This window comes from Pipistrellus hanaki (genome assembly GCF_964339955.1).
Source record: "Pipistrellus hanaki genome assembly, chromosome: 11".
In the NCBI taxonomy this organism is placed as follows: Eukaryota; Metazoa; Chordata; class Mammalia; order Chiroptera; family Vespertilionidae; genus Pipistrellus; species Pipistrellus hanaki.
The window spans coordinates 66504926-66529821 of record NC_140513.1 but is presented as its reverse complement, the minus strand read 5'-3'; the positions used below and the strand labels follow the sequence as shown (position 1 = coordinate 66529821).

The following is a 24896-nucleotide window of genomic DNA, read 5'->3' as shown; positions in this document are numbered from 1 at the left end:
AAATGATATTTTTAATCTCGGAGGGATAGGCTCCCACGTGGCCCTGTGGGGGGGCGGCCGCCGGTGGCCCCGGGACAGAAGGAGGACACGTGCCGCCCGCCGCCGCCCCGCCCGCCGGCCCCGCCGCCACCTGTAGCCACAGGGACCTGGTGATGGGAACACGGCGAGGCTGGTGCTCCGTGAGAGCTGAAAACACTTTCCTGACCGTCTCTCATTCGGGGAAAACGATAAATTCTGTGATGATTAAAAAAAAAAAAAAAAAGGAGTCATTCCAGTGATTACCTTCCACCCTCTGTAATGATGATGAATCGGCGATTTGGCATTTTTAGAGGCAGTTGACACAGGCCCTTTCAGGGGGAAAAAGAAAAAGAAAAAAAAGGCAACCGTCTTCAACCGGGCCCTGTCAGCCTGAAGACGGATGAGCTGTGGCTGATCAGGGCCGGGAATGGATGCCGAGAGGCGGCGTGTGCGGAGCCAGGGCTGGACTTACACATCAGCGCGAAGGCGGGCGTGGGGAATTCCGAGCCATGCCTTCTGCGGGGAAGGCAGGCATGCAGTAGGTTCTCTCTGGGTAAAGGAATACTTATTTCCCTCCGTGAGGTGAACTTATACTTTTCTTTACTCACTGTTGAAAAAAAGCAATTTAAAAATTCTACTTAACCTGAGAAGTTTTGATATTTGGGGTTAAAAGGAGAGGAGGAAACTCTCCTTCCAAGAATATTCTGTTGGCCCTTTTATGTTAGAACTAGAGGCCTAGTGTATGACATTTTTACACTGGGGGCGCTGAGGGGGCCCCGGACCCCGAGGGGGGGGTCTGCCTGCTGTGGAGGTGGCCCAGTAGTGAGCCCGGCTTCTGGCTGAGCGGCGCTCCCCCTGTGGGAGCGCACTGACCACCAGGAGGCAGCTCCTGCATTGAGCGTCTGCCCCCTGGTGGTCAGTGCACATCGTAGCGGCCGGTTGTTCCGCCACTTGGTCGATTTGCATATTAGCCTTTTATTATATAGGATGTTGTTAACAATCCTTGAGAAAGGTTATCAAAACCTCGCTCCATATTTTAATTTAGTTTTAAGCAAAAAGCCATTTTCTTCATAAGAAACCAAAACCCTAGAACCCCCACAGGGAAAGCCCCGCCTGAGGGCAAACTCCAGTGCCAAGGCTTGGGGGTCCGGTTCTCAGCCAGGAGGGGGCTTTCCTCGTGTTTTCCCGCTGACGGCGGAGGGCCGTGCACGCCCAGTGGCGCGCCTCCTTCCTGTCCGGGCCCAGTCCGCTGCGTCCTTCTCAGAGGACGGTGGGCGGTGCGCTGACCCGCACCGTGCTCGCTGCATACAGGGGCCTCGGACAGGCTTCCCGCCGGGCAGAGCAGTGAGCGGTCACGGAGGACAGGGTCATGGCGTCCCCAGCTTGGGTCACCTCCCGCGGAGCCACAGGCCAGTCCAGCGCCTCTGTAACCCGCACCGTCGGGTCTGCCGGCAGGCCTGCGAGGCAGCTGGTGTGTGAGCCGTGGGAGGCCTGATCTTCCTTGTGTTTGGTTTTAGCCCAGAGGGTGAGGGTGCCAGCGTTATGTCTGGAATGTTATTTACTTGGCGCCTGGCTGTGGCTTTCTCTGTAGCGCGGCATATGCCGGAGCGCTCACCCACTGACGGCAGGGTGCAGCCGGCACTCTCAGCCCCTGTCCTCGGTTCCCTCCTTCCCTTCCTCTCTCTTTCCTGCCCGCCCTCCTTCCCTTCCTTCCTTCCTTCCCTCCTTCCCTCCCTCCCTCTTTTTCTTCCTCCCTCCCTTCCTCCTTCCCTCCCTCCCTCCCTCCCTCCTTCCCGCCTTCCCTCTTTCCCGCCCTCCCTCCCTCCCTTCCTCTCTCTTTCCCACCCTCCGTCCTCCCTCCCTCCTTCCCTTCCTTCTTTTTTTCCTCCTTCCCTTCCTTCCTTCTTCCCTTCCTCCCTTCCTCCCTCCCTCTTTCCCTTCCCTCCTTTCCTTCCTTCCTCTCTCCCTCCCTCCTCCCCTCCCTCCCTTCCTCCCTTCCTTTTTCCTTATTCTTTCTGAACCGGGCTCAGAGCACTATGAGGGCCCCATGTCCCGGGTGCCCCGCTGCACTTCATTATCGGAGCTCCTGGTGGAGCCTGGCCAGAGCCTGGCAGACGCCTTTCATGTGCGTGTCTGCCCTGTGATTATTCCACATGAAAGCTGTCTGCTTTGGCACAGACGGCTTTCCGTTGCGCCGAGCGGTGGGGGAGGTTGTGCAAGAGAAATGCGGGTGGGCGGGCGGTCCCTCCCGGGGCGCGGGCGGAGGGGGCTGAGCGCCGCTTGTGCGGAGCAGCAGGATGCGCACACGTGGCTTCTGAAGGAAGAGCCCTGGGTGGACAGTTGCTTAATTGGGAGGTTTCACAACTGGTTTTGTTCAGTTGATGGAGGAGAGGTTGGTTCAAGCGCAGATTCCTCACTAATAGACGGTAAACAAGCTGGGACGCGGGAATGCCGGGGGCGGGAGCAGGATGCCTGTGGCCTCCTCTCTCCAGCCGCCCTCCCTCCCCTTTCTTCTCCCAGGGTATTCTGGGTTGAAAACAAAGTATGGAAAGGAGATTAGATAAATCTCCCTGGCTGGTGCCAGCCCTGGGGCCGTTTGCACACCTGGGTGGGTTAACTCCCTTCTCTCTCTCTCTCTCTCTCTCTGTGTGTGTGTGTGTGTGTGTGTGTGTGTGTGTGTGTAATTTTTATGCCATGTGAATAAGTAAACATCTACGACAGGAGATGATACCATTTACAGCCTTTGCCTCAGGGAGACTCCACTTTTATCTGCGTGCCCTGGCAGCATCACCCTCCGTGGCACCTGGTAGTTAACTCGGTAACAGCCCGTCTGAAATGGGAATTTGGGTTCATGCTTCCCGGCTCCCCCGCCCTCCATGACTCCCCAGTCTGCTCGGAGCCGCTGGGGTCCGGCTGAAGGGCCCTCCTTGGTCATCTCTGGACGGGACGGGCTCCGAGTCCTCACACCTGCTCTCCGTTCTCGTCCACATTTCCGAGTCAGCGCTCCCGTCGCCTCGTAGCGTCTCCCCTGTGAACCTGCTGCAGGTTCCTCACTGCAGGCAGCGGCGTCCGGTGAGGGCCCCACCGCAACCCAAGCTGCCGCCAGGGTGCAAACCGCCACGCGGTGCGTTCCTGAGAGCACGGAGCTCGGTCATGACGGAGCACGCACACGAGAGCAGCACGCACACGAGAGCAGCACGCACACGAGAGCAGCACGCACACGAGAGCAGCACGCACACGAGAGCAGCACGCACGTGAGAGCAGCACGCACGTGAGAGCAGCACGCACGTGAGAGCAGCACGCACATGAGAGCAGCAGGCTCGGGCCGAGGGCCCGCCCAGCCGCCGCCAGGACAGGCTCTAACAGGACTCTGTTTTCTCCCCTCCCCTCCACAGCCCGCACCTCGTCTTCCTCTCTCAGAGCGCCCTGAGTGGGGGGCGCCACCTCTGCGGGACCCGGCTCTGCCATGAAATTGCTCACGCCTGGTTCGGCCTGGCCATCGGGGCCCGCGACTGGACGGAGGAGTGGCTGAGCGAAGGGTTTGCCACGCACTTGGAAGATGTGTTCTGGGCCAAAGCACAGCAGGTGGGTTTAAAGTGACCCTGCACATTTCACTCCCTGCAGCCAAGGTTCTGTTCACGGTCATTCCTTCAGTCAGCAGGCATGTACCCAGTGCTTGTTGCCCAGGCGGGGCTGGGAGGGGGCTGCATCATGGAGGGGCAGTCCCTGTGCCTGCGGGGTGGAGCCAGAGGAGAGAGAGGGCATAACACCTGTGCCACGTCCATAACAACAGGACATACAGAGTCTGTAGGTCAAGCATGTCAAACTCAAAGGCTAGCACGGGCCAAATAAACAAGGTTTAGTGTATGTGGGCCGGAAAAAAAAAAAAAAAAAGCTTCAATTTTCATAGAAACGTAGGTTTATTTCGATAGAGACATGCTGAATACAAAGGACTGAAATAAACAGGTAATCGTTAACATAAAATAATAGAACATTTTAATAGAAATTAATATTTTTTCTTGAACATTAACTTACCAGACACTGAATAACTGGACAAATTAATAAGCCTAACGCAAATCTATTTTTCTTGTTCTCTGAAAACAAAAGATTTCCTGTTGTGCACACCAAACAAGTCAGTCCAAGACTAATGACATGGCCATCGGCTGCTAAAATATTCACTGCTAGTATTAGTGTAGAGAAATGGTGCCCTGTGCAGAAGGCGCAGAAAGGAAATGAATGCAACAGGATTATAGTAATCAATTAAATGTTGTAGTTCGTTATTAATAATTACGTGTAATGGGATATTATAACAATTAAGTTATGAAATCTTTATTAAAACGTTTCTTACATACCGTTATATTGGCTGGACCCCAAAAATATTTGTTGTGGGCCCCATGCGGCCCATGGGTTGAGTTTGACATGCTTGCTGTAGATCCACTGGCCTCTGCTGACTGCTTGGCACCTGTGTCCCTCTCCGATGCAGCCTGCTCCTCGCCTGACCACATCCCTGCCATTCCCTAAGCACACCAGGCTCTTTCCGGCCCCATGAGCCTTCCCTCTTCCTGACATTCCTCCTCAGGGCCTGACTCCTGCTTCCGCTGGAGACCAGCTCAGGTCCTTCCGCCCTGAGGAAAGCCTCCAACACCCTCACCCCCGGTGGCCAGGGGGCATTTGGCTTCTTCCTTCAGGGGGTGTTCTTACTCCACCCCCTTTACCCCTGCACCCGCCACACTCCATGGGGTAGGGGCTGTGTCTGTGATATCCCCAGGGCCTGGCAGTGACTCTGTAAATGTCTGTTGAATGAGCCATTGAAGACCTTCTATTTCCGGAAGTGGGTCTCGGTGCTGACCAGTCCCTCCCGGTGGAGGCTTTGCTGCCCTGCCTTCAGGAGGGTCAGGGGGGACAGGCTGATGGGACGGCAGCGCAGGTGCAGGCTTCCCCCAGTGCGCCCGGCCTGCGCCTGGCCTGGTTATAGGCAAACAGAGCCAGCTGGGCTGCATTAGCGGGCTCCACGGTGAACAGCCCTTACAGAAACGGGCGGGGGAGAGAGGCCAGAGCTGGGACCTTCCCCGCCCTGTGCGGAGGCACAGAGCAGGAAAGGGCTGGATGGAATCCGAGTGGAAATGGCCCCGAGGGAAGCCTGCTCTCTCCGGGGTGGGTGGGCTCCCGGGCCAGGCCTGCCTCCCGACCGGCAGCACGATGGTGAACGGCTGGCGCTTCCCTCCAGCACCTGAGCGCCGGGTCTCCCGCGTTTCCGATGGTGCGGGGCAGCAGGAGGCCCTCTCTGCGTCCTCCGGGCCGCTGTGGCCTTGCGCAAGGACAGCAGTGACGGTGTTTGTGCACGTGTGTTTGTGTGTCTGGCTTAGCAGCTGGCCCCCCACGAGGCCCAGGAGCAGCAGGAGCTGCGGGCAAGCCTGCGCTGGCGGCGCCTCCAGGACGAGCTGCGGAACTCCCCGGAGCAGCTGCAGGTGCTGAGGTAAAGCCCGCCGATCCCTCCCCCGCCCCTGCTCCCGCACCTCCTCCCTCCTCCTCCCTCCCCGCCTCCTTCCCTTCCACAAGTGCGGGCTGAGTATAAATCTGCTGTTTCCTTTTTAATTAAGTCGGACCAGGTTACTCATCCTCCCAGGGCTGTGGTCCCCGGGGATGTGCTTGTTCTGCTCTAAGCCTTGCGGCTGTGGATTTGGACCTGCCTCCTGACATTCTCCTGGTGTCTCTATTCAGGAAAACACTAGCATAAGGCATTTCTGGGACCAAATTCTTCCTTTGAGGTTCTAATAGTCACTTCACACTTCACGTGGTGGCGGGGACTTGGAGGAGGTTGGGTTTGGTAGCCTGGCAGGCAGGAACCCTTCGAAGCCCAGGGGGAACCCTGTAGGAAGCTGTTGGCCCTAAGCGTTCGGGGTAGCAGCTGTCTGTGTCAGGGCCTTTGTGTGGGGTGGGCCCCAGCAGGAGGCCCCCCCGCAGGAGCCTTCTCCCGCTCCGCGTTCGTTTGTAGGCTGCCTTGCAGGCTTGTAGGGTTACTTCTTGCCTTTTTGCCATCTTTGTCCCTCTCTGCTTTGCTGGTTTTCTTCACTTCTCTGAATAGTTATTTATCTGAAACCTCCAGCCTAGGCCCCAGGAGCACTGCGGTTGCCATAACAACATAAGCTCCCCTCCTGCCCACTCTGGGCCAGCGCCAAGCGTTTGCCGTCCTCGGTCAGACAGGTGGGAAGGCGGCCATCTAGGAATCGCCCCACTTCAGCTGGCAGCCCCCACGCCTGCGTGTTCTCCCCAGCTTTAAGGTGACTCCCCGCGGAGCCCACTTGTGAGGGGCCTGTGGAGCAGCCCGACCCTGCGGCTGGCGCTTTCCTGCCGCAGGGCGGCCGGGGGCGGGGGGTTGGGGGGGCTGCGAGCACTGCGCTCACAGCCCAGGGCTGCCCTCAGCTCTGACTGCCGCACTGTCAGGAGAGCCGAGCCCTCCCCTCCCCTCCACCCCCGACCCCCGCACGCCCCTCCGTCCCCACTCACTGAGCTGGTGGGTGGCCAGCCCACCGCGCGCCCCTCCTCCCCCAGGGACAGGGCCCAGCCCGCGGGAAGCTTCCGCTTAGGGGGACCTGGCCATGTGCTCGGCTGGTTGCAGGTGCTGAGAAGTGGGGCGAAGGGAGCCCAGGGATGTCTGGTGAGGGGTTGGTATGCCTCTGGGGGAGGCTGAAAAGCCGGAGGCAGGAAAGGGAGTGGCATGCTGGGGCAGAGGGGCAGAGGGGCAGAGGGGCAGAGGGGCAGAGGGGCAGGGGCAGAGGGAGGGAGGGCAGTGCTGCTGAGGTCAGAGCAGGGAGAGGCAGGAGCCCCAAGGGCCTGGCGCAGGGAAGCGCCCTGTCGTGTGGGTTGCATGCTGCTCTGGCTGCTGTGCGGCGGGTGCGGGCAGCTCACCGAGGGGCGGCGGGTGGACGGCGGCCGTCTGCACAGGAGCGCCCCGCTGGGGGCGGGTGGGCACACGCTCCGGCAGGTCTGGGTGGATGGGCTGTGCGGAGGGAAGAGAGTGCCCGCCCGGAGGATGGCCGGGCTTGGGACTGAGTGGCTGGTGGATGATGGGGGCCAGCAGGCTCGGACTCTGAGAGGGGCCGGCTCTGGAGGGAAAATAAAGATCCCAGGTTCACCTGCTTCAGGTTGATGCCCAAGCAGCTCTTCATTGAGTGGGCCCACAGGTCCGGAGCTCGCTGGAGAGATTAGACCCTCTGGCCCACAAAATGTGAGCACCTGACATCACCAGGGAGAGAGGACAGTGAGGGAAGAGGCTGGGAGGGAGGCGAGGGAGTGGGGGGAGGGGATCCGTGTGGAGAAAGCTCAGGCACCAGAAGCCAGGAAAGAGCGAAGAAGGTGGGAGCGGGTGTGTGATGCTGCTGATGGCGTGTGACGGGGAGGGAGACCTCACAACGACGCTGCGGTCTCGGCACGCATGCCTTTGTTCACGGGGGAGAGGGCCAGACTGGGGCTGGTAGGAGAGTGAGTGGGTGACCGGAAGCGGAGGCAGCGTGTGCACGTGGGAGGGGAAGCTGGTGGAGGTCAGAGAGGCTTGTTTGGGGTGGCCGTGCGCCTGGGTAACTCTGCCGACCTGTCCCCTCTCCCCCCGGTTTCTTCATTCTCCACGGGCCTGCATCCCTCTGACGCCCGGGTTCTGTGTGACCACGTGCTGGGGGCGGGGGGCAGGGGGGGCGGGCATTGTGATTAGCGTCAGTTGATGACGTGTGTGTCCAGCTTGTGAGCCAGCAGCCTGCGCCTGGGAGGCCAGCACAGTGAGGAGGCTCAGCTCTGCTGGCCACGAGCGTTGCCCTCATGTACGGAGCCAGGAGGAAGAATACACTGTTGGTACCCAGGCACTAGAAGGCTTATGTGGCATTTATTTTTCTTTGTCTTCACGTTCAGAAATTCATTAGCCTGAACGTAGGCTAAGGGTCCGCCCTCCATGCACACGGAGAACCGAGAGGTTCCGGAGGGAACGGAGGAACCAGAGTTGTAAACGTCAGTTCTCAGACTTTGTTCAGGTTTGCTACACAAAGGAGAGCTTGCTGAAGAAGTCTCCTAGGCAACGCAGTGGTCCAGGATGCCGTCTTGTTTTGTCTTTGAAGATACCGCATGGTCTTGGAAGGATGGCCTAGCACAAGGCAGAGCCTTGGCGTGGCCTTGCTGCGCTCCTGCCCACTGCCCGGTGCTGTGGGAGCCTCTCCCCGCCTCGCGCAGCCCCCACCTGCCCGCCCGCCGCCCCTGCACACGCTCCTGGTTCCCTCCGCCCACCGGTGCTCCCCTCCCGCTCCCGGCTCCCGGCTCCCGGCTCTCGCAGGCATGGCTCGGGCTCAGAAAGCCTGGCTGAGGAGCAGAGCCAGTGCACCTGTCCTCCTTCCCCGGGCCATCTCCCTGCCTTCAAGGAACTCGATGGCACTGTCCTGGCGTGGAAAGAAAATAGTCTGTGTATCCTGAACTGAGGGAGGACATGAAGGTGGGGGGAAAAATATCCTTGGACCAAGCACCTTTGTCTTTTTACACATGAGAGCATAGCTGTGGGCGTGGGGGGAAGGGGAGAAAAGCAGCCTTGTGTTGGTTAGATACTGAAGTAATAGCAAAGTGAGAAGAGAAAAACGGGAATTCTGTTTGGCTCTGACCTGCTAATTTCAGTAATCTGTAGGAGCGGTTATGCATTTGTGCCTTCCGTGTGCCCAGTGGTGCATTGTGGGTCTCATCAGATGTGTCTTAGGTCGGCGTGGCTCCTCGCCTGCTCAGCCCTCCTTGGTGGGGCGCCGGCCATGTGACTGCAGGCTGTGGAGGCCTGGCCATTTGCTCAGACTTTCAAAATGCCAGGGGTCACATTGCTGACTCTGTGCCTTTTCTCATTTGTTAATTATTAAAGACGCCTTTCCCGTAGGCGAGACCCCAGCTACTCTGTGCAGACTCTCCCTCTGGCTCCTTCAGCCCTGGCGGGGCTGCGGGCCAGGCCCGGCCTGCCCTCCTCCTGCCCTGCTCCCCCCTGCCTGGCCGCCACCTCTCCACTTCCTCCTGTCACCCCCACCCTCCGCCAGGGAGGCTTCCTGGGGAGATGGAGCTTCTAAAGGCTCGCTGCCTGGCCACTGCCTGGCCCGGGGGCCCCGCGGGACACTGCCCCGCTCAGTGCTGTCAGTCCAGCTCTGCGGGCCGGTGGGCGGAAGAGCTGCAGGGGTGGGGTCAGAAGAAATCTCTGTGGTTTTTATTGTGATGTATTACCATGCCCCCTTTTCCTGGATTCATTGTTAAAGTCAAGCTTGTGCTAAGAAAAACATTAAAATGTGTCACGTTGAGGAGGTAGTCGATGGCCAGCCCCGAGGCTGATGCAGCTCCTCCAGCTGCCGCCACCACGCCTGAGGTTCCAGGGAAAGGAGACATCTGCCCTCCCACACGAGGGCCTCGCCCCTGCCCACCAGGACGCCCCACCATCACGGGGAACCCTGAGTGTCGCTCTGTTACGGCCAAAAGCTCTGTGGCCGCCCAAGCCTGAGCCCTCTGCTCCGTGACGCCGGGAACGAGAGCCCGCACGGCCCTCCCGGTGGCCGTGGGCTGGAGCATGTCTACCCCCCTGCCTTCCTCTGTCCCTCAGTGAGGGAAAACATATCCTCAGGAGGGTTTTTAAAAGCTCTATGTGTGAACCTTCTCTAACGTGCATGGTTTTCACCTCTAAAGTTTTTCTCAAAAGTTTTACTTCTAATCCTTCAAGAACATGGCAGTCTTGCCGAAACCGGTTTGGCTCAGTGGATAGAGCGTCAGTCTGCTGACTGAGGGGTCCCAGGTTCGATTCCGGTTGGGGGCATGTGCATTGGTTGCGGGCACATCCCCGGTGGGGGGTGTGCAGGAGGCAGCTGGTCGATGTTTCTCTCTCATCGATATTTCTAGCTCTCTATCTCTCTCCCTTCCTATCTGTAAAAAATCAATAAAAATATTTTTTTAAAAAAAGAAAAAAGAACATGGCAGTCTTGTCCTTCCCAGGCGTGGGAACACACCCACCGCAGCCTCAGGCCTGCCTCAGGGGGCAGCTCCGCCCTTCACAGTCCCCTGTGGCTGCCACATTACCCACCCCCAGCTCAAACTCAGGCTCCTCCATACTCCTTCAGCCTGGAGCCTCAGGGCTCCCACCAGCCACTCTCCCTCCCGCCTTTGCCTCCTGCCCCACGGGGAAAGCTGAGCCATCGGCCTGCTGGCCCTTTGATTCTATAAATGCATCTGCACCCACACCTCCCCTGACCTTCCAATGCCTGAGTGCCACCTGCTCTCAGTTAGGATACCACTCTAATTCTACAGGCGAAGCTGGAATGTCAGTACATGTATGTATTTAAAACGCCTGTCCGTGCAGAGGGAGAGGAGGGGAGGGAGGGGAGGACCTGTGTGAACAGGTGAGGATGCAGAGCTGTAGACCAAGGGCAGGGGCCCCGAGCCTGGGGAACATCTCCTGAGGTCCCTGTGCCCTGTGAGCACCCCTCTGTAACCCGTTGTAATTCCTGTTTGGTTGGACCCCTTGCTTTGTTTGGTGCCATGGATGGCTCTTGCTTTCCGGGAATCTCTGCCATCTGGCTTTCATGCAACCCCTCCCTGGTTCTCCTTGTCCCTGCTGTCGCCCTTTCTCCATCTCCTTGGCTGTCTGCTGTCTGTCTGTCCAGAGTTGGTGCCCCGGAGGTCTCCTCTTGGCGTGTATCCTGCTGGGGTGGTCTCATTCACATCCCTGGGTCAGGTGGGTTCCCAGGGAGACCCTCAGACAAGGCTCAGGGAAGAGATTATTAGGACGGATTCCCAGGAGGGGCACATGGGAGGGGGGTGGGAGTGGGGGGAAGGAGGCCGCTGGGCGTCCGGACAGAGTGAGGTCACTGGGGCTGCTCTGGAGGCACATGGCATAGCGTCGCGTTGTCCCCTTCGGGGCAAGGGGCCCGGAGTGCGTGACCCTCCCCTGCGGGCGGCGTGCCTGGAGAAGGCACGTTCCCGGGCACAGCAGCCTCGGGCACCCCAAGGGCCGCAGCTGGCAGTCACGGAGAACACGCCAGGAGCTCATGTGCACGCGGATAATACACCCGTCCCCAGGATGCAAGTGGGGCAGGGGCACTGCTGACCACGCTGCCGGTCTGTGCTGAAGGCTCCCAAATCGCCAGCCCCGCCCCGCCCCCCCGCCCCGCCCTCTCTTAAAGATCAGATGTGCCTTTGACATCGTCACAAACATCTCACACTAGTAATCCCCTCTTCCCACCCCATCTGCTCACCTCCTCTAGTGTTGGACTCAGTAGAAACCTTGGGGTCATCCAACCTTTGGGGTCAATCCTTCCCCTTCCCTCCCCTCCTTTTCCCCCCCATTTCCTTCTCTCCCCTCTCCTCCCTCCCAGGGAGGGCTTATGCCACCACTGTGAGCTCACCTCATATGATTTCTCAAGTCCCCGCCCCCAACACGACCGGCTCTCTGCCTGAACCCAATGGCTCGCACGCAGCAATCCAGCAGCCTCCGCGCCTCCACCTTTAATCCTGCCCTCACACCCTCCTTCCGCACTTCCGCTGGCAGCTCCGCCTAAAACGGCTTATGATTCTGCCACCTCCTTGCTTAAAACCCTCCGAAAGTTTCCCCTCATCTCCAGGAAAAGCCACGGTTCTTAATACCGTAGTCGAGGTCCCCCACACCGTCCCTCCTACCTGTTTTGTTTGTTTGTTTCAGTTTCTTCTCTTGCCATTCTCTGCTTCCCCTCCAGCCACCCCGAAGAGGTCATAGAACCTTATTGTATGAGGTTGCCAAGGCTGACAAACAAAATGCCACAGCCTGGTATGGGCTTCAACAACAGAAATGTGTTGTCCTGTAGCTTTAGAGGCTGGCAGTCCAAGGTCAAGGTGTCAGCGGGTTTGGTTTCTTCTGAGGCCTGGCGCCTTGGTGTGCAGAAGGCTGCCTGGTGGCTGTGTCCTCCAGCGGTCTTGTCCTCTGTGTGAGCCGTCTCCCTCTCCGTACTAATCTCCTCTTGCATAAGGACACCAACCAGATTGGATTACAGCCCAAACTACTGGCTTTGTTTTAACTGAGCTACCTCTTCATAGGCCCTGTCTGCAAATGCAGCGACATTTGGGGCACTGGGCTTAGGACTGCGGCATAAACATTTTGGAGAACCATAATCCAGCCCATAACACCTGCTGTCTGCCTGTTCTTTCTTACCTCCTCGCCTTTTCTCGTGTTGTCTTCAGAACGTTCCTCCCTGTTGTACAACTCCAAATTATCACGCCTCAGCAGCAGACCCCTGCCTTCCCAAAGTGCCAGGCCCTGCCCTGGCGGGAGAGGTGGCAGACCCTCCTCCGTGCCCGAGGGCTCTGCTGTGTCTCCATCCTGATCTTGCTACATGGTTGGATAATTATCTTTAGAATGAAACAATACCACATTGCCAACATTCAACCATCTGTCACCTACAAAGCCAGCACTTGTACGTCTGAGCTAACGCATCTCTCTGACTGGCTTTTCGATGCCAGAGACTGTGTCCTCCTCCCGCTGTGGGCCACAGTGCTGGGCCCTGGGGGGCACACTGCACGCAAGGCAGGAGTGAATGTTATGTACAGCGGTCTCTGCCCCCGGGGTGCTGTGTGTATTGTTTGTAGAGTTGGAATATTGATCACAAGACAGACCCTCGGCCGCATCCTGAGAGTTCTGAGAAGCGAGCGCTCAGTGCTGGTGGGCTTGTGAGAAAGGGCCGCTGGGAAGTGTGAGGCTGGAGCTGGGTGGTGAGGCTGGAGAGCAGTAAGGCTGGGGCGGGCGAAGGGCAGGGAACCCAGAGCCAACCTGGCAGGCGTACACGGTGAATCGGAGGTGGAAATGGGCAGCAAACGCGAACAGGTTTCCTGGAGAGGACGGCCGTGGAGAATGTGAGACGGAGTGGGCAGGAGGCAGGCTGCACGGTGGAGTTCCGTGGAGGCCAGACTCAAGACTTGGCCCGTGGCCATCCGGCGGCGGGAGCTTTTCTCGGTTCCAAGAATGACCTAATAAAAATGGAGTTCTGGGAGGATTACCCAGACTGGACCTGACACACCATCAGAGAGACTGAGTCTAGAGGCAGATGGAAATAGGAGGCTGTTTGGGTACCAGGCCTGCGGTTAGAGGAGCCTGAGACCTCGGGACCTCGTGGCTGGCCTCAGGCACCGGCGAGCCTGTTTGGGGGCTCAGAACTCGCAGGGGCTTTGGGAGGGATGGGAGGCCTGGCTGTGGCTTTGAGAGAGTTCACAGCCAGGAACCCAGCGCTCCTGAGCACGGCCTGGTTGACCTGCCTCACGTTAGAGAAACCTCCCCTGAGGACGCCAGTCTTTGGGGCCAGCCCTGGGGCCCGCTGCTGACCTGGTTCTGTTCTGACTCCACCACATGCTGCGTGGCCTTGCGAGAGTTTCCCAGGCACACCGAGCTTCCGCTCCTTGGCGGCGAGGGAGAGGGGTGCCTGGAGGAATTCGTGCAGATCACTCAGTGTGGATGAGGTGGATCAGGGAAGTGCCGTCTTGCTGCATCTACAATGGCTGCGGGCTGCCAGTCCCCTCTTGTTCGGCCGACAGTGAGCACCGAGGACGGTCAGAGGCTGTCACCGAGGCCCTCTGGCTCTGGGAAGGTTGCCCAAGAAGGACAGCACCCAGGACGCAGCCTCAGAGCCAGCCCTCTCCCTCCCAGCTGTCTGGTTTCCTCAGAGGCCTTGCCCTCCTCTCCCCAGACTCTGAGCCAGGCCAGCCATGTCTCTTACTGCTGCCACCCTCCCCGGCCCCTCAGAGGCCCCCTGTGCCCGTCCCTTTACCCACCAGGGCCTGGAAACGCCCACCGCTCCTCCTGACACACACGACTGGCTGGAGTGTTCAAAAGCCAATTTTACTAAGAAGTAAAAAGGACATTTTTTGGACCGGCTGGTGTGGCTCAGTGATTGAGTATCAACCTACGAATGAGGAGGTCATGGTTCAGTTCCCGGTTTGGGCACATGCCATGGTTGTGGGCTTGATCCCCAGTAGGGGGCAGGAAGGAATCAGATGATCGATAATTCTCTCTCATCATTGATGTTTCTATTTCTCTCTCCCTCTCCCTTCTTCTCTGAAATCAATTTTAAAATATTCTTTAAAAAAGGACATTTTTTTGTAAGTATAAGAATGCTTGTCCTATATAATAAAAGCCCAATATGCTAAGTGTCTAACTGTTCAACCAGTCGCCATGATGTGCACTGACCGCCAGGGGGGTAGGCACTCTGACTGGGAGGTTAGCTTGCTGCTGGGGTCCGACTGATTGTGCAAGAAGGGCCAGACATGCCCTGGAGCCCTCCCAAAGTCCCTCCCCAACCCGTCGTGCACCGGTGGGGTTCCCTCTGTACCTGTGGGGATTACCAGCCTAGCTTGGGCCCTCTCGCAATCCGGGACCCCTTGGGGGATGTCAGAGAGCCCCTTTTGGCCCGATCCCCACAGGCCAGGCCGAGGGACCCCACTGGTACACAATCTGTGTACCGGGCCTCTAGTTTACAAATGAAAAGAATGGGATTAAAAGCAAAAACAAACCCCCCAAAATCTTGAATGTTAAACAAAGATGCTCAACCTGATAGTTACATTAGCAATGTTTTTACGACACATGAGATCCTCCTCCGCTCCTCACTTCTGGTCTAATCTCTGCGTGAGGCCACCCCGTCCCCTCGGGCGCTGCCCTCCACAGCGTCCCTGGCTTCCGGGCAGACTCTGGCCACAGCCCGAGAAGAAAGAGCTCCTCCTGAGCCCCGCCATGGCCTGTGCAGCTTCTAGACTAGAGCGTCCGCGTCCACGTGGGAATCCCTGCCCGCACCCCGCACGCCAGGCTGGGCCCCCCGGCCTCCTCCCGTGGTTTTTCTGTCTGGTCCGCCGTGTGGATGTTGCTGTCCTTTCGTGACAGGAGGTGCTAGCCGTGCCAGCGTTTTCTGAAAAACCTTGGGGCTCTGGGCTAGCCAGAAGCAGACCCCCCCCCCCCGCCCCTTTCCTGCCCCACAGGCCAGCTCCACGCCCGGCGCTGGCCACCGGTTCCTGTTTCCTGCCGGGGGCCACCCGCGCTCCCGCCCCTGTAGCCAGCAGAGACCACAGACACGTCCTGAGCCGCGACCTCAAATAACCCTGCCTGTTCCTTCTTCTAGGCCTTTCCCTGGTGCTCAGCACTCAGGTATTTCTAGGGCAAGGATAGGCTTCTCCTCGGAGGCCCCTAGTTATATATGTTTACTGTACACGGTGTTACAGTTTTGCAGTCACATTTAGTAGGGGTTTTTCATATAGAAAAACATAAGATAGAAATCAGTTTACCATTACTGCTGAGTTAGCCATCATTTTTTTTTCCATAAAAATATTTCACAGGAAACATTTTTAAACAGTTTAGAAAGGTATCAAATCCCATCCCCACCACTAATTCCTACCCAAGATGTCCCTGCTAGCATTGTCCTGCGAATCTTTCTGAAAATAAAGATTTTATAAGTACATGTACATCTGTATCGCTGCCCTGTGTGGCACTTGTTAGGTTTTTCTAAGAAACGAATGCACATGCGTAAGCCCGTCCCTGATGGCTCCCTCTCACTGCCCATCCTCTTGGCTGTGCCGTGCGCTCGGCAAGCCTCACCCTGTGCCCGGCACAGCCCTGGCTCGGCGGCCGCCGCTGCCTTTCAGACGCACTCACATGCGGTGCGGGTTCCTCGGGTAACCCTCCTTCCACCTCTTCTAGAGCCGTGGCCTGCCCACCCTCCGCCCCAATGTGTCTGTGTTTGTGCCAGTGGCTTTGACCCAGAATAGCTGGCAGAAGCTGGTTAAGTATTTGTCTGGACCTGGAGCAAAGACATGAAAGAGGACTATCCTGCTAACGTGTTGACATCCACTTTCCTCTTAATATAATCCCGCATATTGTTCTGTCACAGACACGCGCGGGTCTGTTTTCTTAAACCGATGCAGAATACCCAGGATGAGAGCGTTTCACAACCGACTTTCTAACCACTTGTTCACCACCGGGCAGCTGGGCATTTCTGGTTTTTTGCTTTCACAAGCAGCGCTGTGGCGAACGGTCTTACACTTCCTGTCAGTGCACAGCGTGTTCATCATAAGACAAAGCAGTAGAAATAGGCACAGTGGCCCACAGGACCGAGAGGAGGGCGCGCGGCTCTCCCTGCCTCCCGCCGCCCCGTGTGCGCTGGGCTTCAGACCGAGGAAGGAAGGCTTCCTCAGCTCCATCCCCCACCGCTCCCCCCGAGGCCCTATCTCCGCGCACAGGTCTCCACACGGAGCACGCACGTGCTGCTGGGGCTCAGAACGTGCTTCTCGCCTCCCTTGGAAAAGGAAGCTGCTGTGTGTCCCACTGGCCTGTTTCTGGAATGAAGTCACGGGGTTCTGATGCAGCACCAAAACAATTTCCCACTTGTCTCTTTTCTCTTCTGCTTCCTGTGGCTTCCCGGTTTTCTGTTTTCCTGGCTCAGACAGCCTGGGTTTATTATGGCCACGCTGGCCCTGAGCAGAGTGAGGGCCCTTTGACCAGGTGTGCGTCCGGGCACCGCTGCTCCCGCCCGCCCAGAGGCAGCCTCAGTGTGGCTCCCGTGCCTTCGGCTGACCCTCTCCCCGGTGCACGTGGCTGAGTAAATCCAGCGAAGGTTCCTCTAATTACCGTGGGCTTAGGTTTTGTGCTGTGCTTTCTTTTCATCAAAACCACCCTTTGTGCTGACTTATGAGGCCCAGGCCGCGGGCAGGCCCGTTGACGGCCGCAGGATGGATACGAGTTCACTTTCAGGCCCTGCCGCTTGCTCAGGGCCCAGCTGCTTCATCTCCGAGTCACGGAGAACTAGGCTCCACAAGGGCTTAAAAAGTGACTTTGCTTCACCTCCCGCGTCCCTGACAGACAGCCGCCAGCCCTGCCCCAGGGCTCCCTGAGGAGCGGCCCCGGGAAGGAGTCCTCTCTGGTCTTCTCAGACGCAGGGCTGCCCTGGCCAGGTCCGCCGTCCTCTCCGCCGACCGTCCGCGCTGCCCGGGCTCACCCCGTGCTCACAAACCACCCACACCTCTGAAGGCCATCCTCTTGCCTTTGCTGGCCACCAGATCCCGGATTTGATAAATTCGTCACACGCACTGCGATTGGGGAAAAGTTTGCTTTCCGGGCGTGGTCCTTTGCTGTTCTCTGTGTTGACTGGCCTTCTCCCCCTGGGACCCCTGAACTGAGCACAGCGCTCTGTTTGAGGCTGCTCCTGCGCAGAACGCACGGGGACCCTGGCTGCTGCCTTCTCTGTATAATCGGAAAAGCAAGGGCAAGCACTGATTAGGTGGGATGCACCTGCGTGACACCCTCAAGGTCCATCCATGTTGTCACAAATGGCAATATGTCACCTTTTTATGGCTGAGTGATATTCCATTCATTGTATGTGTGTGATATTTGCATATCATATACACCACGTCTTGTTATTAACTCATATACCATGTTTCTTTTATAAACAAAGTATCAGACACCTTCTCATGGCAGTCTTAACGCTCCAACTCCCGTACATTCTTCTCCTTAGTAACATGCAACTAGTGCTTCTCATGCACCAAACACTGCTCCACTCGCGGCGAGAGAATCAATCCTGACAGTGGCCCCTGTGACAGGTTCTGGTCCATCCTCCTCCCCAGGGCAGCTGAACAGAGGTGTATGAGGTCGTTGGCATGTTCCACAGCCAGAGAGTGGCAGAGCAGGACGAAAGCAGATGAGTCTGGCTCTCCACTCTGCCTGACCCTCCCCGCAGCCTCCCCTCACACCCACCTGCCCTCATCCCACCCACCATCCTGCTGGTTGTTTCGGAAGCCACATCGTCACCTCTTGCTGCATGTTGAGCTCACAGACAATTAATAAACTAAATCTTTTTCACAGGTAAATGCTTAATTTTAAAAACTTCTCTGTCCTCGTTGACTATCGAAGCCTGTGGTTTCTATTCTTGAAGATGGATGCTGTCCATCAACCAACAAGGAGACTCCCAGCCTAGACTCTTTTGCAAATCTGTTAAGCCAATAAGGCTTCATTCCTTGGTCACAGCCCTCGGGCTATAGCAAGTCATTAATCCACAGCCTTGGGGTTCTGTGCTTTACCTTCTGAAAAGCCATGAAGCAGCACCTCACGCTCACCACCACATCCATCGGCTGGCTGCCTGTGGAAGCCGGGACGCCTGATGCCCACAGCGAACTTCTGGCAGAGGCCCAGGTCCCGTGCTAACTCCTGTAGTTAATCACGTTCTCTTCTCAGACTCTCTGTTCAATAACCAACTCACAGATTGCCTCCCTGTCCCCATCCCTTCTTCCTTTACACGTCACAGTAAGGGTGTGTCTCTCCATCGCCCGCCCATCTCCGTGACGATCCCGGGGCCTGTGACGGCAGGGGAATCGTTCCGCTGTCGTGTCCCTCGCCTGAGCCTGGGGTCGGCCTCCTCTCGGGGTGAAGGGAAGGAGCCCCTGCACTGAGCATCACTCTCGGGACCCAGAGCGGACTTCCCGGGAAGCAGTGCTTGCTCTGCCATGCACACTCCGAAGATCTGCCTCCCTGGCTACAAAGTGGAAGCAAAGCAGGAGTGAATAGTTCTGTTCTTAGCACCTGGTCTTCCTTCAACGCAGATATTGCCTCTAAAGCCCTTTTCACGGCCCTGTGTCTCCTCCGTAAGCACCGGCTCCCTCGGGACCTTTGCCGTCCTGGCAGCAGTTTCACGGCTTCCTGGATGTTGGAGTTAGCGTTGGTTGTTTTCTTTCCCAGCATTCCCGTTCATCTGTTGCACGTGTCTCTTGAAAATCACCTTATCAGGAACCTCCTGCAAGGTCCTACTGGTGTCTTCTCTCCCCGTTTGCTTTGTCTCCTCGGAAAACGTGCCTGATTTTCTCTTGCTGTGTTGACGGCGGTGATGGACTTCGCTCAGATCACTGTATTAACCTCTCCCTTGGGTTTCTCTGTGTGCAGTTCTGTTTCTCAGAGGGGAGTCTCTGACTCACGGCTGTGTAAACCCGAGGGCTCTTTTGGTTTTGTGTCGATGCCCATTCCTTCCTGCTTTTCTAAGTTTCATCTTCTGTTTTCCTACCCTGCTTATCAGAATTTGCGGAGTTTGCTCATGTTTTCCACATGATTTGTAGTATCTTTCCTTATCACCATTTTTCATCATCGGACCTCTCCTCCCATCGGTATCGCCCATTGGTCCCTTCACTGTCGGGGACAGAATATGCCCTCCTGGCTGTCCTCCTACTCTTTGGAGACATGCCTCCTTCTGACTGGTGTCGCTTTAGCAGTTGCCTTTCCAGCACCCAGTGATACCCTGCTGGGCCTGCCCCAGGACCATGGTCCCTGGTGGGGACACCCTTCTGCCAGAAGCTGCCAGGCCAGCGCAGAGCACAGTCAGGCTGCTGGACCCCAGAGCTTTGGTGCCGTTCAGCTTCCTTGCTTACAGGTGTGCCCTGCAAGCACCTTCCGAAAGCAAGTCGGTGGCCATCGTTCACCAGGCACACTTTTTAGATAGAAAAATTGTTGTTAAAACAAATGAGAGGTCTAAAATTCCCGTACTTTCAATGATTCTGCCTCCATTTTTCACCCAGAATTTTAGCAATTTCTTCACTGAATGGTGTAGACTGTGGGGTGTGTATGTAAGGAATATGCCCAGATCTAGCTTACCGGAACTTTATGCAACCCCTAAAGTTTGTTTGTTCTTTTGATTTGTTTTCTGATGGTGATGTGGCATGGAGCAGGCTTCAGGACCAACTCTTAAAGAGATTACATTCAAAGTTGGCGGTCTCGCCAAGCCATTATTATGCTCAGTTAACATTTGATAAAGGAGGCAAGAGCATACAATGGAGTAAAGATAGTCTCTTTAATAAATGGTATTGGGAGAATTGGACAGACAGACACATGCAAAAAAATGAAACTAGGCCACCAACTTACACCATACACAATAATAAACATACAAAGGATCAAAGACTTAAATGTAAGTCATGAAACCATAAAAATCCTAGAAGAAAATGTAGGCAGCAAAATATCAAGTAGCTCATGTAGCAGAATTTTCACTGATACAACACTTAGGGCAAGAGAAACAAAGGAAAAGATAAACAGATGGGACTGCTAACCTGAAACACTGCTTCTGCACAGGAAAGAAGCCGCCGTCACAATGCAAAGGGAGCCTCTGTGTGGGGGAACACATTTGCAACATTACATCTGATAAGGGGTTAATTTCCAAAATATATAAAGTACTCACACAACTCAACAAAAGATTGACAATCCAATTTAAAAACAGGCAGAGGGGCTAAATAAGCACCTATCTAAAGAGGACACATAGGCCTGATCGGTATAACTCAGTAGTTACAGCGTTGGCCTGCGGACTGAAGATTCCCCGGTTAGATTCCCGGTCAAGGGCATGCACATCAGTTGCAGGTTCTCAGCCCTAGTAGGAGCGCAGGCAGGAGGCAACCAATCAATGTGTCTCTCTCACATTGATGTTTCTCTCTCCCCGCTTCCTCCTTCCCTTCCACTCTCTCTAGATATCACTGGGGGGGGGGGAAGGGATGTCCTCTGGTGAGGCTTTAAGAAAAGTAAGGGAGGGGGCATACAAATGGCCAGAGACATATGCGAAAATGCCGAATGTCACTGATCATCAGAGATGCAAATTAAAATGGCAGTGAGGTACCACCTCACATCAGCCAGAATGGCTCCCATCAGTAAATCAACAAACGACAAGTGCTGGTAAGGATGTGGAGAAAAGGGAACTCTCATGCACTATTGGTGGGAATGCAGACTGGTGCAGCCACTGTGGAAGACAGTATGGAGTTGCCTCAAAAAAATTAAAAATGGAACTGCCATTTGACCCAGTGATCCCACTTCTGGGAATATATCCTAAGAAGCCAGAAACAGCAATCAAAAAGTATGTATATGCACCCCTATGTTCATAGCAGCACAATTTACAATAGCTAAAATCGGGAAACAGCCCACGTACCCATCAGTAGATTTAAAAAAAAAAAAAAAAAAAGCTGGGGTACATTTACACAATGGAATACTATGCAACTCTACAAAAAGAAAGAAAGAAAAAAAAGGAACTCTTAACCTGAGGCAGTATGGAGGAACTTGGAGAGCATTATGCTAAGCGAAATAAGCGTCAGAGAAAGATAAGCATCACGTGATCTCACTCATATGTGGAATCTCGTGAACAAAGTAAACTGATGAACAAAATAGATTCCGAAACATAGAAGCATGGAACAGACTGCAGAATCTCAGAGGGAAGGCGGGGGAGGGTGGGTGGAGAGAGACTAACTGATGAATTTTTAAGCAGGTATGCATAGCCCATGCACACAGACAATAGTGTGATGAAGCGGGTGGGGTGGGGGTGGGCAGGGTGGAGGGAGTCCATGGGGGAAAAGGGCATCTATTCTATTCAACAACAAAAACAGAACTGTTTTTCAAAAAGAAAGATTATGTGGCACTTAAGAGTCAAGATTCTTGCCCAAACTCCTGACCAGTGTGTAATACTGCTTCCCCTGTGGGTCTCGTACATTTGGGGCTCAGATGAGTACCCCGAGGCCAGTGTCTACACAAAGGTAGTTTCCACTTCCTCTGTGATGTGGTGAGTGAGGCCCTGCTCCGGACAGTCACACCTTGTGGGGCAGCTGCGTCTGATATGCAGACGGGGTCGCTGAAATGCTGACTGATCATTGCCGGATGCCGAGTCCCCGGCCCAGCCTGCAGTGTGTGCTTATAGAGGCCGATCTCCTCCGAGGGGGTGAGAGGGAGACCACTGCTGGACGGCCCCGCAGCCGGTGTCCAGACCCAGCTGACCCCCTGAGCCCCTTCAGAGGTTTTCCCAAGTCCCACCCTTGGTGTCAGTCCTGCCGAGTCAGTCCTCTCCTCAGGAGGCATGCTTCCAGATCACATCGCTGTGTGTGAAGGGTCACTGCCCACTCCCGAGATGCCCGCACTGCTGCCCGGAGAGCAGCAGGAAGGGGCGGAGGTGGGCAGGGCGTGCTAATCTCGGTGGTTGTGTTTGGTGCCAGGTACAGCAGAAACCAAGGGCATTTCAGCCCAAACGACCTTCGTAACTTGATCTCCTGCATTCCTTGTATTCTAGCCAAGGAAACAAACACTGCATGTCATGTCTGAGAAGTGCCTGGCGCGGTCACATTTACAGAGTGCTTTTATTTATGTTACCAGAGTCTCGTCACATTCTTTTTATTAGTATTATGATTTTTAATCCTCACCAAGGATATTTTTACCATTGATCTTAGAGAGAATGAAGGGGGTCGGGAGAAAAAGAGAGAGAAAGAAAGAGAGAAACATCTATGTGAGAGACACAGAGTGACTGGTTGCCTCCGGCATGCACCCCGACTGTGGCTAGGGGTCAAACATGAACCTGAGGTACGTGCCCTTGACCACATAACGAACCTGAGACCCTTTGGTCCATGAACCGACGCTCAAACCACTGAGGAACCGGCCAGGGCCATCACACTCTACCTGTGAGGAAACTGAGCTCCGGGCGGGTAAGAAACATGCCTGAGGCTCTCCGCCTAGTATCCGGCACAGCCCCAAGATGGGGACTGGATCCTGCGGAGGCCGCTGAATGCAGCGGAGACCGGTGTTCCGTGGGCCTCGGGTCTGCCACTAACTGGTCTTGGGGTGTGTCTAGGCCTCACGCCTCTCCGCGTTTGAATGGCACAATCACAGGACCTGTGCCGTCAGGTTCTTGTGCGGGTAGAAGGGCGTGAGGCATAAGAAGAGCTTGGCAGAGTCCCTGGCACAGGGAGTTCCAGGAAATGGTAGCGGTTAATGTTAGTTTGGTTCTCCATCTATTAGAGAGAAATCTACCTACAGCTACTAGAACAGTGAGCAGTATCAACTTAAACACGTGGGTTATTTCTCTCGCACAGCAAGAAGCTTGAAGGCCGGCAAGTCACCACAGCCAACAGCCGAATGGCACCAGCAAGGGCCACTTGCCTTTCGCTCGTTCGGGTCTCCAGAGCGTTTTGATTCGCAGCTTCATGGCTGCACGGTGGCTGCTGCACCCCATCTACCATGGCTGGGGCGGGGTGCAGTACCAGGGACTCCCCCTTCTGTAAAGAAAGCAAAAGCTACCCCAGAGCCCCGCTTCCAACCACAGCAGGTTTCTGCTTTTGTCTCACTGGCCTGGACCAGGTCTCCTGACCATTTATAGCTGCGGGGACTTGGGAAGTGAGCATTTAACTTTTCAGATTTGATCGGATAAGTGGCGGGGAAGAAGGTGGCTGAACCTGGGGTAGCCTGAGCCCGTTGTGTTTGCCTCAGTTCTTCCTGCCTCTTAGTCGTCAGGTTAGAGGGCTTAGTGAATCCTGGTCACCTGTTCGTGGCACGTGCACAGCAAAGCCCTTTTGTTTTCACAAAATATGTAGTTCCATGTGCATCTGTTTTTCTTAACCTTTTAATTAAACTATAGCTTGCGCGGACACACACACACACACACACACACACACACACTCTGAGGTGTTTCTAGATCCTCAGTAGAGTTTTCCTATTTATCCTCTTGCAAGCACCACTCTGGCTACTCTTTGGAACACTCCCAGCACCCAGAAATCTCCCTCTCCCTCCTGCCAGTACTGCTGCCCAAACAGAACCACTCCTCTGCTCTCTAACCTAGCTCTGGTTTGCCTGTTCTTTGACTCCATCTAAATGGAATTGTGCATTTGTACGTACCGTAGTTTCTCCCTAACCACCCCATTATCCATGGGACGCATGCCCCAGGACCCGCAGTGGATGCCTGAAAGCAGGAGCAGTCCGGACCCGACACATGCTATGTTTTTCCTGGACACACACTTAACGGACGCCCTTCCCGGCTCCTCTCAGGCGTGTCTGAGTTGCCAGCAGCACTCCGTGTGCTTTGGGGCCATTAGGAAGTAAAGTAAGAGTGACGAACGGAAGCACTGCGATGCCCGGACAGTTGATTTGATCATGGAGAAGGCTCCCACGTGACTAATCATGTGGATCCGCTGGACAAAGCAGTGATTCATATCCCAGGCATGACCCGGGGGGAAGGCGTGAGATTTCATCAAGCTGCTCAGTGGCATGCAAGTTACAACTTATAAGTTGTTTATGGAATTTTCAGTTTAACATTTCTGGCCCCCGGTTGACTGCAGGTCACTGAAGCTGCGGAGAGTGAAAGCGGGGGCCGGGGAGACGGCTGTGACTCCGTTCACTCACCGTGAGAGTCACTGTCCTTGCACGAAGCGGGGCTGCATTTGCCAGGGGTCCCCGTCCTCTCCGTGCTCTGTCTGTCTGTGCAGGCCTGGGAGGAGCGGGCTCTGGGGGGCCAGCCCTTCCCGCTCACGGAGCATCTTCGCCTCAGAAAGCCCAGGCTGGCCTGGCCCTGCTCCCCCAGCGCCACTTCCACTTTAAAAGGAGTCTCCTGGGGACTCGTGTGTTTGCCTTGGATGCTGTCAGCATATATTCTTGAGCACTTCTTCGTTTGGAGAGGGTGGGAGAAGAGAATAAGAGGGATAGGTTTTGGAAGGACGTTTTTAGGCAAAGGGCATAAAAAGCAACTGAAAGCGTCACTAGGAACCTGGAAGCCAGCGTTCCCCACAGAGGCCTATGTGTCTTTGGTGCCCCAGCCCTTCTGCTAGTCTCTGCAGCGCTCAGGGACTTAACTCACAGCAGCTCTGGCCCTCCTGGGGCTGGGAAACTGGTTTGAATTCGAGTTCTGGGAAGCCTTTCTCCTGCAAGGCTGGCTGGGCGTTCCCTCTCAAAGCCAGTGTGGTTTTCCTTTTAGAACGCTCCACCCAGGACACACTTGAGAACAAGAATAAAGCTGGTGCTTTTCAATGGAGTCTTAATGAAGATGAAAGGGACTAGCTATTCCTGCAAGTCCTGGCTTGCAGATAAGTCAGGGATCACGTAGAAAAATTGAAACTATGCA

General features: G+C 55.8%; 1 protein-coding gene across 11 annotated transcripts in view; it reads left to right on the top strand.

Moving 5' to 3' along the window:
• Nucleotides 1–24896, top strand: part of AOPEP (aminopeptidase O (putative)) — a 321147-nt gene that overhangs the window by 178057 nt on the left and 118194 nt on the right. For 8 of the 11 annotated variants that reach the window (XR_014796325.1, XM_084898955.1, XM_084898953.1 and 5 more), the window contains exons 6-7: nt 3414–3603; nt 5385–5494. Coding sequence is in view for 10 of the 11 variants with exons in the window: in XM_084898955.1 (XP_084755081.1) it covers nt 3414–3603; nt 5385–5494 (300 nt within the window). In the remaining variant the exon portion in view is untranslated. The remainder of the gene's footprint in view (nt 1–3413; nt 3604–5384; nt 5495–24896) is intronic. The other 3 variants (XM_084898956.1, XM_084898951.1, XM_084898954.1) reach the window with 1 other exon arrangement.